Source organism: Ascaphus truei, chromosome 3 (genome assembly GCF_040206685.1).
Source record: "Ascaphus truei isolate aAscTru1 chromosome 3, aAscTru1.hap1, whole genome shotgun sequence".
In the NCBI taxonomy this organism is placed as follows: Eukaryota; Metazoa; Chordata; class Amphibia; order Anura; family Ascaphidae; genus Ascaphus; species Ascaphus truei.
Window position 1 is genome coordinate 248,250,504 of NC_134485.1, and position 12,333 is coordinate 248,262,836.

Below are 12,333 nucleotides of genomic sequence, written 5' to 3' on the forward strand. Positions count from 1 at the left end.
AGACATGTAACCTTGTGATGGGCATTCACTCACACAGGGTCGTGTGAGTGGTTTTTATTTGTTTATACATTCACTATCATTCCCCTCCAATTCCCTATTCTCATCTGTACCATATTATTTTGCCATTTGCTACATCACAAATTGGTACTAATTTATTATTTGTTTTTTCTCCCACTTCTTTGTTTTTGCGCTTGCCACTTTGTGTATCCATACTGTATGAGGATCCTGGGAGATCTCTTTTTCGGTCGAGCAGCAGCAAGGAATTGGGGCCAGTATTTTACTTTTTTACTATTTCTTGGATACCGTTGACGTCATTGAACCGGGTCCAAGCTGACGGTGGGGGATTCATCAGGAGGATTCATCGTGCCCACTTGAGAGAGGCCACCTACCTTTTGATAACAACTTTATTTCCCCGTGGTCCATATCAGCTGATTGGTAACCTGTGTCCATATCTATGATGTGCTTGTGATTGTCTTTGATGTACACAGATTACTTACCTGTTTACAGAATATATTTTATTTAATACATTCTTCTCTATGAGCGTTTCTGCGCTGTGTCTCTTTTGTTTTTTTCTCGCAAGATTGCCATCTCTGCCACTTGGTATGCAGAAGCCACCAGCTAGTTTAGGCTCCTGACAGTCTGCTGGGGAAAATGGTAGTCCTTAGGACTTCCATTCATCCTAGGATGTGGGTGCTCAAGCCTAAATCTCCTGCCCAAATGTTCTTCACACCTGGCATTCTCTGGGGGCTTTCATGTCTGATGTCTGAGTAAACTCGCTGGTACCAAGCTAGTAGCCCAGTCACTCACCCAGAACATTGATCTGGAAAGACCAAGCTCATTATATTGTGCACAAGCATATATGTTTTAAAACATACTGTTTAATAAAAATATACACTTCGAAAAATATCCTAAATCTTTCTGGTATGGGGAATAGAATAAAAAGCTGCACTTTATTTCTTACTAGCCATATTCCCCACACAATATAAACTAGACTTGGACTTTTAAAACACAACCTTATGTACGGTTGGAGTACCCCAGAACCCCTATGCAGGTTCTGTGTGACCTGAGAATTAACTGGGTATCCCCCTTAACCTAGGGACCCTTTGACATGTTCAGGGACACCTCACATCCCTATGCCTCATTTATTCTGGTCTGTGCTGAAGCAGGGAATCCTAGGGGTGAGTCACGCAAGCGTTTTCAAAGGAAGATTTTGCCGGAGTAATGTGCCTATATGTATCCGAGAATCCATCCTGATTCTCGGGTACATTTTTGGGGTATCCAGCAACTCTGGACCCCGACTATTGAGACACATTCTGACAACACTGTCTCCGTATAACCCCCCTTATAACTCATAGTCCAGTAATCTCTGCTTTCTGGCAGTCCTGGAAAGGTAAAAACACATACATTCTAATTTTACAACAAGCTTGTACAATCACTGGGCTCAAGAGCTGACACTCCTGAACACTAATACATGGATCAGAGGTAACCAAACGGGTTTAACCTTAATTGTGAGCCTGGTTACCCCTTCACCGCCACATCCATCCCTTAGAGCAAAAACTGGATTGTCCAATAGGGGGGCATCAATGATTTTTTAGTGGTTAAAGCACATCTAAGTTTTGTGGCTTCCCAGATTGATAAGGAATTGGTCATTGAGGAAAACAGTTTACAATCATTTTTGACTTTCAATTTTGGTAGCCAAATTAGATTGTGTAATTTTAACGGATAGCAAAATTATTTTCCACTTCCACCCATCATTTCAAATTGGGGTCTATATGCCATTGAGCAATTTTACATAATTTTACATAATTGGGCCGCTTTGTAATTGGATATCAAGCAAGGTGCTGCTAAGCCACCCACCAGTGTCGGCGACTCATGATCCCCTTCTTTAGCCCAGGTCCCTTATAGTTCCATATGAATTTGGATATTAAAGATTGGAGACAAAGGATATCTCTACGTACGACCGTCACTGGAAGAGTTTCAAATAGATACAGAATCCGAAGGAGCAGATTCATTTTTATGTAATGAATTCTACCAATCAACGTTATGTTATACGTGGACCAGATTCGAATGTATTCCCTTTGAGTTCGCAGCAATATGGGAAAGTTTGCCTTATATAAAGATTTTTTTGTTGTTTGTAAGATGTATACCCTGGTATTTAATAGCCTTGTGTTGCCACTTAAAGTTGAAATTTATGGCTACGAGGTTTTCCATGTCCTTTGGAAAATTTATTTTTAATGCCTCGGATTTTGAATGATTGATTTTAAAGCCTAAGGGCCTCATGCAGTAAGCGACGATTATGTGAAATCGGCAAGCTTATCGATTAGTCATGTTATTGGCGTTTTTCCCTCTCCGTATGCAGTAAGTGCCGAATACATTCAAAATCAACCAGAAAACAAATCCGCCCACTCTCACGATGATGAGCCGATCACACACAGGTGTATCGGCGTGCGTGGCGGGGTGCTGTTAGGTTGCACAATCACAAATCTTGCTGAATCAGGCGAAACAAGCATGTTTTTGATTGCGCGCCATATTTAAAGGCAACGTGTACTGCTAATCATTCTCTGTGTTGTTGGGAGTGAGAGAGAGAGAGAGACGCACAGAGCTGGACGATTGAAGATTTGCATATTGACTGAGAGACTTGTTGTGTATTGGGTGAGCTTTGTCCTTTGTTGTTTTGTTTACATCTTTGTCTTGTTTTATATGTGGAAGTGGGTCGTGTGATTGCCTGTACATTTCTTGTCTGTTTTTTGTGAGTGCTGGAAGTATGCCCGCAAAGCGTGGGAAGAGTGATGCTGGTGGGAGTGGGAGTGCTACTCGTGCGAGTACGCGTCGGAGTGAACGTTCTGTTCAGGGGAGTGATGTTGCTGGTGCACCGAGTGGTGTTGCTGGGAGTGGGAGTGCTGGTGCTGGGAGTGGGAGTGCTGTTGTTGGGAGTGGGAGTGCTGGTGCTGCGAGTGGTGTTGCTGGGAGTGGGAGTGCTGTTGTTGGGAGTGGGAGTGCTGTTGCTGTGAGTGGGAGTGCTGGTGCTGGGAGTGGGAGTGCTGTTGCTGTGAGTGGGAGTGCTGGTGCTGGGAGTGCTGGTGCTAGGAGTGTGAGTGCTGGTGCTAGGAGTGTGAGTGCTGGTGCTAGGAGTGTGAGTGCTGGTGCTAGGAGTGGGAGTGCTGGTGCTGGGAGTGCTGCTGGTGGCGCAGTTGCTGATGGGGTGTCTTGTGGTGGCGTGCTTGCTGGTGGCCAGCTTTTGGAGGCTCTTCCATTGGAAGAAGGAGAGTCCAGTCAGCACCAGCCAAGCTCTGACCCTAAACCTGCTCGGAAAAAACGTGTGGAGAAGCCACGTAATCCTCGCTTCAATGACCAGGAAAATAGGGCTCTTGTCACTGGCATTCTGGAGCACTATGACAGTCTCTATGGACATTTAGTAGGTAAGTGTAACTTTACATTTATTATTCAAATACATGTGATCCTAGGTCATCTGAGTTTTGTTCATATGCAAATATGGGTACACAATATCTTTCTATGTTCATTAGTGTGGAAACACAGCTTTTTATCATGCCTTACAAGGACAAATAAACACAGGCGGTCAATTTGCCAGAACTGCATACAATATGAATGCAACCTTGCTTACATGTATAGGTTTAGTAGTGAATGCTCATGTGCTTCACATATTACACATAAAACAGCATGTTTGCTATCTCTTGGAACAGCTAGCAGTGTAGGAAACTGGTGCTTATATTATTATTCATTTACCTCATATCTTTTATATGTTTTTCAAGGGCGGACAAGTGCAGCAAGCAAAAAAGAAATGTGGGACACAATAGTCATTGGTGTCAATGCCTGTGGGAATAGTGTCAGGGACAAGTATCATTGTCGGAAAAGATTTGATGATATTAGGTCCAAATTGAAAAAGAAAATACAAGACCAACGCGTGCATGCTACTGGCACTGGAGGTGGGCCCACACCACAACGTCTCATATTGACTCCATTGGAGGAGCTGCTTCGGCCAAAATTACTTACCGTCGTCGTGGAAGGCTTGGCTGGTGACCGTGACATTGGAATTTATCCGTCACAATTTCCAGCAGGTGATAAATATTACTGTACTAGGCGTGTCGTTGCTTACAGTTATTTTGCATATTTACACTGCTTTTTATACTGTCTTCACAATATAAGCATACCTGCATCTATATATGTATGTGTCTGATTCTGTATATATATATCTCAAAATAGACATATATGTAGTAGTCCTACTAAAAGCAGTAACTAATATAGCACGTGCCATTGCGTGCTCATTTACATGTGAATTCCCAAAATGCATAGCTGCAGTGGAAGCAATTGATGGTGGGCGAAGATGGGGAACAACAGGGTAGTACACATGTGTAACACATGTTCATGAGAAATTATTAGTAGCTACAGGTACAGAACAGAAATATGTATCATATTATTGTGTATTTTATTGATTTTACTCCGACAAACATGACATTACTGCCTATTTTAAGCATGCATCAAAGAAATTGCATGTAACGGCCTACAAACATCACTGGCACTAACACATCTATAGTTGCTTATGAAAAGGTCCATTTTTGCTTTATGTCATATACAGACAGCATAATGAGGCACACGTATCATATGTTATGTCATTGTTTTCATAACTTAAACACTGCAGATGACTACTTAGCTCATCTACCATTGTGTTAAAGCAGCTGCAATTAATATCTCATCACAGCATACACTTCAACAGAGGGGGTGGGGTTCAGCACACACACTAATTACAGCCTCATTTCACGGTCAACTTAGTTCACACCATTTGCACCTGTTTCAAGTCATTGAAAGGTGTGGCTGATTAGGCTTTTTGGGGAAGGGAATACCTTTCTTACAACCTGAATAGCACAACTGAAGTTAATCACACTCATTTGAAAGCTTAACTCTAGCTACTAAATGCCCCAACAACTCATTACTTATCAAAGCGTACGTCACACATTAGTTCACTCATATCTATAGTTGAACTACTATGAAAGACACATTATCACACACTGCATGTGTTGTCTTGTTGAGTCACAGCCACATTCAGGTGTGCCACATCTTCGATTAATGTACCACACATATCCTCTACCAAAAACAACACTTTTTGCAATATGACCACCTTCATGATAACCATTGTGAATGGTCATCTCATGATAGTTATGTACATTATGATACTGATATCACTACACAACATATGATTTTTATGTACTCATTTAATCTATTTATCCTCACGCATTACTGCAGAAACATAGTATGTTGTATGTTAGGGAACTCAAAAATTCTAAGTACACAGGCATGTACAGTGTTATTACAACTATTTATGTTCACTTTCACACACATTTTCGGTTAAGGAACTGATGTTGTTAGTTAATCATAAATACAGAACATACAATAAGTGTTTGTTCAATATTTACACATGTAAATGTAAAACTTATGTTATTGTTATATATAGTTGCCCCTGGAGGACATGTGTCACCTGAGATGGAACAAGTGTCTTCACCTGGGTCAGCCAGCTCAACACTACTAGAAGGTGAGTGTATCATTTGCTGGCCATATAATATGTGCTCTTCTATATGTTATGTTGTCATGTGCATTATTTGTTTTGCACATCTTCTTTAAATAGGATTACTTAGTGTCAGTGAAAATTAAGTGTAAGGCAACATGTATTGTGTTAGTGATGTTAATTATCATGTAGGACTTCTGAGTTTAGAGCAACTTTTCATTCATTCATATTTCATACTGAGTCCAAACATTATTCGTAAGTCAAGGTAGTTTTTAATGAGGTTATAAAACGTATGCTAACATGTTAGGTGTTACTTAGGACACAGTACAATTACATAGTAACACAGCATACATTAACATGCCATTTAATAATGTGTACATTTCTTTTTAGAACATCATGGTGATGAGGATGATGAGTATGATGAGGATGACGCCACAGAAGAGACTGAAATACAATCATGTGACCATGAAGAGGTGCCAATAGAAACTGTTGTACCGCCAAATCGTCCATCAACTTCCACATACGATGCAATTGTAGCTTCAGAGGGAAAAATAGTGGACGCAGAAAATCGTCGCCATTCAGACATGATGACAGTGCTGGAAAGGATGATTGGACTGCAGGAAGAAACAGTATCACAATTGGCACATCTCCACAGAGTCTTCATTGAAGTGCCTAAACAGTTGCAAAAAATCAACACCTCATTCGAAGCATTAGTTGTTCAGCAAACACAAGCTAATTACTGGAGAATGACTAATGTACCACAATTCAACACCTCCCAGCCAGGATCTGTTCATGCAGGTCAGTTTTCACCACATTCATCTGATATTCATTCACCAGGCCCAAATGTTACCGGTCAAGTAGCAGACATTGCTGTGCAGGTTCCTGATGACATCCTACCGCTGCCATCTGTACAAATTCAGCAGCAGACACCTACAAAGGAGGCGACAAAAACAAAACAAGACACACATGAAACAGACCAACCATCACTTGTGCAGTGTCTACCAACTTGCTCACATGTGTCACTGGGCACAAGCCCTGTCCGTGAACAGTCACTACCCAAAAGCCCTGTAGGTGAGTCGCTGCCCAAAAGCCCTGTAGGTGAATCGCTGCCCAAAAGCCCTGTAGGTGAATCACTGCCCAAAAGCCCTGTAGGTGAGTCACTGGCCACAAGCCCTGTAGGTGAGTCACTGGCCACAAGCCCCGTAGGTGAACAGTCACTGGCCACAAGCCCTGCCCGTGAAGTGCCAGAGGCCACTCAAAGTGGCTCTGTTGTGCCTAAAGTTGGTGGCAAAAGAAAAAGGAAAATTCAAGAGACAACAAGCAGGCCTGTTACTCGCTCGCAAAAGGAACAAAAAAAATAAATGTTATAATTCAGAAAATATGTCTTTGGCCTTGTTTTGTTGACTTCAGATTATCTAATTACTATTGTATGTATGCTGAAGACTGTGTTGTTTCCAAACTTTCAACTATGTTCTTGTACACGTGAAGTTTTGGAAATGTTAACACTCATAATTAATTGTGTTATAAATATTTATGTTGTAATCGTCTGTTCAGTAATGGTCCACCAGGAGCCAGTTGCTAAGTTTAGAGAAGCTGCCATTGACTTTGCAGCAAAACATTGCATTTGGGTGTGTTAATTGATGTAAGAATTGCATATGCATATTAGTCACATGCAATTATTAAAACACCTAAGTAAGTGCAAACATCTTTCTTGTACGTGTACAGCAGGATTATGTGTAAATTATTACTTACCTTTGCCTTGCTTGGCCATTGTAATTTTGTCCTTTAATCAGTTGTGTGTTCGTTTCTATAACATCTCAGAATGTATAATAATATATATACACACACACACACACACACACACACACACACACACACACACACACTGAGTGAGTGTGAGTGTGAGTGTGTGAGTGTGTATATATATATATGTATATATGGTATATATATATATGTATATATGTGTATATATATATATGTATATATGTGTATATATATATGTATATATGTGTATATGTATATGTATATATGTGTATATGTGTATATATATATGTATATATGTGTATATATATATGTATATATGTGTATATATATATGTATATATGTGTATATATATATGTATATATGTGTATATATATATGTATATATGTGTATATATATATGTATATATGTGTGTATATATATATATATATATATATATATATATATATATATATATATATATAGTACTATATAAACTGGTATACACAAACTAATACACTTCATGCTTCCTTGTGAAAGCACACTATTTTAATAATACAGGCCTAATGTTTGAGAAATATCCTAAGTATGAGACTCTAACAGTATTGTGCTTAAACAAATGTTTATTACTTAATTCAATCATGTTTCTCACCATTTAAATAGGTTTCATACAAGGTATACTTAATGCCATCAATGTTGTGTGTACTCCTGCAATATAAAAAAAAATTAAATATTATATATAAATATATATATTTTTATAAGAGATATATTTATATATATATATATATATATATATATATATATATATATATATATATATATATATATATATATATATATATATACACACGTATTTAAACTCATGCAGACAGGGAGTTAACCAGACTTTCACATACACACAGAAATGTAAGCGGGGAAAAAACATTTCTTTTTGCAGGTGTGTTTTTACTGATATGCCTGGCTAAGAAATATTTTCACACACTGGTCTTTGTTAGTTTTCAAAAAAACACTATGTGAACGCATTCACAGTCTAGGGATGTTTTTCACAAACGAGATAAAAGAAGGAGAAATGTTTCTCCCACAGTCCCATATCACGAACCACAACTGTTAACCCAATTAGACAAACAAATCCAATTGGCGTTTGAAATAAGGAGTCAAAGTAGTTACTTTTGTTGACCTTGACAAGGAAAAACAGGAGTTTGTTAGCCATTCAGCACATTCATTTTGATGAGCAAATAACACAGACCTGCACACAGCTTTTGTGCTACTCAGACATGGCTGATGAATTCGTTAACAATATTAATCCCCTTTTAGGGTATAAGTACATGATCTGTGAAGCCATCTTGAACAGTCGCGGACAGAAAGCAAGCACACGCCAAATCGATGATTTCATTCGAGCAAAATATCCTTATTACCAAGACCGTAAGCATGCACGGAATTTTAATTCCTCAATAAGATTCACTTTATCAAGTAATGACTTTTTTGAACGTGACCAGGATAAGCTACAACACACCTATGGTTTCTGGAAGATTGCCCCGGAAAAACAATTTATCCTGAAAGACGGCACTTATATTGTCGTGAAAGGCATATTTATTCCTAATGGCAATAGCAATGTATCCGCTACTACTGATCCGTTTGAATCGATACGTGCTGCAATATCTGCAGCCTCCATTCCTGAAACCCACATTGTACAAGAACAAAAGTACTATGATTATGTACCAAGCCTTTCAGCTGAAATTGCATTGGAATGGGAACCGGAAGAAATGAACCTACCTCCCGACCAATTATTTGAAGAAAGCAGTGGCGATTCCTATGAGCGCATCCTGGAGGAGATATGTGCCATACTGGATTCAGCGGTTGGGTTAAGCGTGGATGAAAATGGCTTGCATTTCTGGAGCGACCAGTTGCAGCCAGGCGAAGAGTTAATTCTAGAAGAATGGTAAATATAACAATCGTTATGCGTTGACTCTGCGTTTAAATTTTTTTTTTTTTTGTAACCACCATTTTCACTTTCAATGCGTGGATACAGCGTAACATTGCAGACTGCATAACATGTAGCGATCACAAACAAATTGTTTCCTAATACAATATAGTAGGACCTGAAAGAGTAGTACACATTGCTGACGGAATAAATATACGTACTTTCCTATCCCTTTAAACATATTAGCAACATTTTACCATTACTCTAACACATACCTGTTTTGTTATCATGCAACATCTACAACATTGAAAACCGGGTCCACCACGTATGACGTGGGACCCTTGTCATGGGCCAAGGCGTCCTTAAAAAGGATTAGTGATGTAAGTCCCGCCCCCAAGCGACGTGCGCGCCTCAAAGCCTATTGGCTGTCATGTTTTGTTATAGTAACGGTAACTGCAGTGTGTGATGCGTGCGGCTCAGTGTTTGTAGGCGTACCCTGGGCGTTAGCCGAATGTTAATTGAGTGGGAGGAGTGTTAGCGTGCGTTTCACGCTGGCTTAACATGACGTCACACGTATTGCATTTGCGCATTGTGTTATCGGCCGTGCTTTCTGTTCAAACACGTCTGTTTAAAAAGAATACAGATGTACTCGTTTAGAACGAATGTAGTTTCGTCTTCATTGTATTTGAAATAAAGATGTTATGTTTACTGGTATTTTCAACATGTATTGAACGCACAACGTACGCTTTGTTTTGCGCATGCGCTAACAGTTAGTGGAGCCAAGCGTGAAGTGCGTGCGCACACAAAGATGTGCGCGCACATCTTTCAGTATACAGGCAACGTTCACTTCTTATACATAGTTATGCCTGCTACAAATTTAAAGAAACATTACATACTGATGAACAGTTTTACTTCTAACATATAAGTGAGTGACGTGTGTATCTACACAATCATATAGAGCTGCGTAACGCGTTGTCACGGATGCATATCTAGTAAGGTGCCATCTTTGACCATCATGTGTTTGCTGTATTTCAGAGATGTCGGGGAAGATACAATCGGATCAATGTATGATTTCAGAAGAGTCTACCTTTATATGAGATGATTGTGAGGAGGAGCCACCGACTACTATACTACATATGGAACTAATTTTATATTGCTTGCAGCGCTTATTAACAAACAATTAAAAATGTGATACCCTTATGCCTATATTGCATAAGCACTTAATTAACATAATGATGTTGCAAAAGAGTGCCTCATGAATTTTTATTGAGTGTTCTTTAATGACTACTAACATTTTATGACATGGTGTGTTTTATATATAACAACCATTCCCACTCTGCTAACACATTTGTGTATTCTAATATGTAATGGAACGTATGACTGTCGAAACTATGTAACAATAATAATAATAATATGAGCATGTTCATGTATAGGGCTGCTAGTTGTACGCAGCGATTTACAGACACATGTTTCAGCCTGAGGTCCCTGGCCCGTGGAACGTACAAATGTTTTTTTGCCGCATGAGGCACAGGGAGATAAAGTGACTTGGCCAAGGTCACAAGGAGCCCACACCGGGAATTGAACCAGACTCCCCTGCTTCAAACTATCAGTGCCAGTGTGTGTCTTTACTCACTGAGCCACTCCTTCTCCCAATGTAAAGGACACTTACAACCAAGTAGCCATTTATTTTTAAAATCTCTTGTTACATGGGTATGTAGATAAAATGGTTTGGGACTGTAGCAAATAATGTTACTGGCCAGATGTTATGGTCCCCTCCAATGCATGATGTTCTGAATATGACATCACCATCATGTTATGAAGTACGTTTCTGTGTATATTTCATTAACCTAACTAACTATAGTTTACTGTGTTTATTAATCGTTTAGAAATACATAGTATAGTCAATATGATGATATAAGCTACCATAATAAAGCTGGTGTTATCATTTGTCGGTGTTATACATGGATCCTACACCAATTGATAGAGACACAAACAGTTGTCTTAAAAAGTGTGTCTATGCTAGTGATGAATGTGCTCCCGTAAGTAAACAAATAAGTACAGTTATCCCCTTTTCTCCAACCACCTCTATATTACATTAATGGAAATTATAAGGAAACATACATAAAATGTGATGAAATGTGAGTAATCATTTTGTAATACAATGCACATGAAAGCTCAAGAGTAGCTAAATGCATATACATGATACAGAAAGTACATATATGTAACATTTGTGTTTAAACCAATATGTTGGGTTTTTAGTTCCAATAATTATAGGAAGATTGAGGTAGGCACATCTTATGAGAGATGTCAGCAAATATACATACCATGATCAGTCATACTGGAGATATACCTATAATGCAAAGGAACAATATATAAATTGCAAACATTGACATGCCATCTTCAGTACCGTAAACAACACAGCAAAGTGTGTATTTGGTGTTAAATGTACAACACCATGTATATTTCATGACATTCAAAATGTAAATCAGCCTGGTGTACACATCATATGGATGTACATGTTACACTGCACCAATAACATTGTATGTAAGCATACTAGAAGCATGAATGATTATGGGCATAATATGTGTTTTGTCTTAGCATAAGGAATAACACAATGCTAAAATATTATTGCTTTGTTACCCAAGTTGTATTCACATACACACAACTAAAGTACAATTGAAGAGGGATTATATAACCTGTGCAACAATAACATACCGGTGCCACATCCCTTTGTGCACACAGCAGAGAAAAGAAAGGTGTGCAACCCATATTCATCTGTGTCCTAACAGAAGGTTATATAAAGAAACATTATTGTTAATATAACATAATTAAACTATAAAAGTAGTACTAGGAACATATGAGTTTGTACTTACAAGAAAAAAATGAATTGATGAGATTCTGTCGTGTCTGGCCACCACTGGCTGTTTGTTCATTTTCAGCAGCTACATGGGTGGGATGCTCGTCTACCAAAGCCTCAGCTAGGTCTGACTGTACATTGTGCCTGAGTGCAACATTGTGCAAAATGCAACAGGCAAGGATAATATCAGACACTTTTTGAGGCTTGTATAGAAGAGCCCCACCAGTTCTGTCCAGACACCTAAACCTGGTCTTGAGTAGGCCAAATGTCCTCTCTATAACAGATCTTGTAGATATA

The 12,333-nt window shown here is 38.9% G+C and overlaps 1 protein-coding gene and 1 long non-coding RNA gene across 2 annotated transcripts; one reads left to right on the plus strand and one right to left on the minus strand.

The window, feature by feature from the left end:
- The first annotated feature begins 3,750 nt into the window (after positions 1-3,750).
- LOC142491043 (uncharacterized) lies at positions 3,751-6,901 on the plus strand. Its single transcript, XM_075593379.1, has 3 exons — positions 3,751-4,076; positions 5,468-5,545; positions 5,909-6,901. Exons 1-3 carry the CDS (start codon positions 3,800-3,802, stop codon positions 6,877-6,879), a joined length of 1,326 nt encoding a protein of 441 aa, XP_075449494.1. The 5' UTR covers positions 3,751-3,799; the 3' UTR covers positions 6,880-6,901.
- A 1,006-nt stretch (positions 6,902-7,907) lies between these two features.
- On the minus strand, positions 7,908-11,671 carry LOC142491044 (uncharacterized). The gene is made up of 3 exons (XR_012800238.1): positions 11,504-11,671; positions 9,032-9,186; positions 7,908-7,966 (listed from the first exon to the last, which is right to left on the minus strand). It is a non-coding gene; the product is annotated as an uncharacterized LOC142491044 (long non-coding RNA).
- Positions 11,672-12,333: the final 662 nt, after the last annotated feature.

Excerpts from the sequence above, each read along its gene's own strand:
- LOC142491043 (XM_075593379.1), top strand. The coding sequence starts at position 3,800 with ATGTGGGACACAATAGTCATTGGTGTCAATGCCTGTGGGAATAGTGTC. Across the intron at positions 4,077-5,467 it reads TCCGTCACAATTTCCAGCAG|TTGCCCCTGGAGGACATGTG; the intron begins GTGATAAATATT and ends TGTTATATATAG. Across the intron at positions 5,546-5,908 it reads CAGCTCAACACTACTAGAAG|AACATCATGGTGATGAGGAT; the intron begins GTGAGTGTATCA and ends ATTTCTTTTTAG.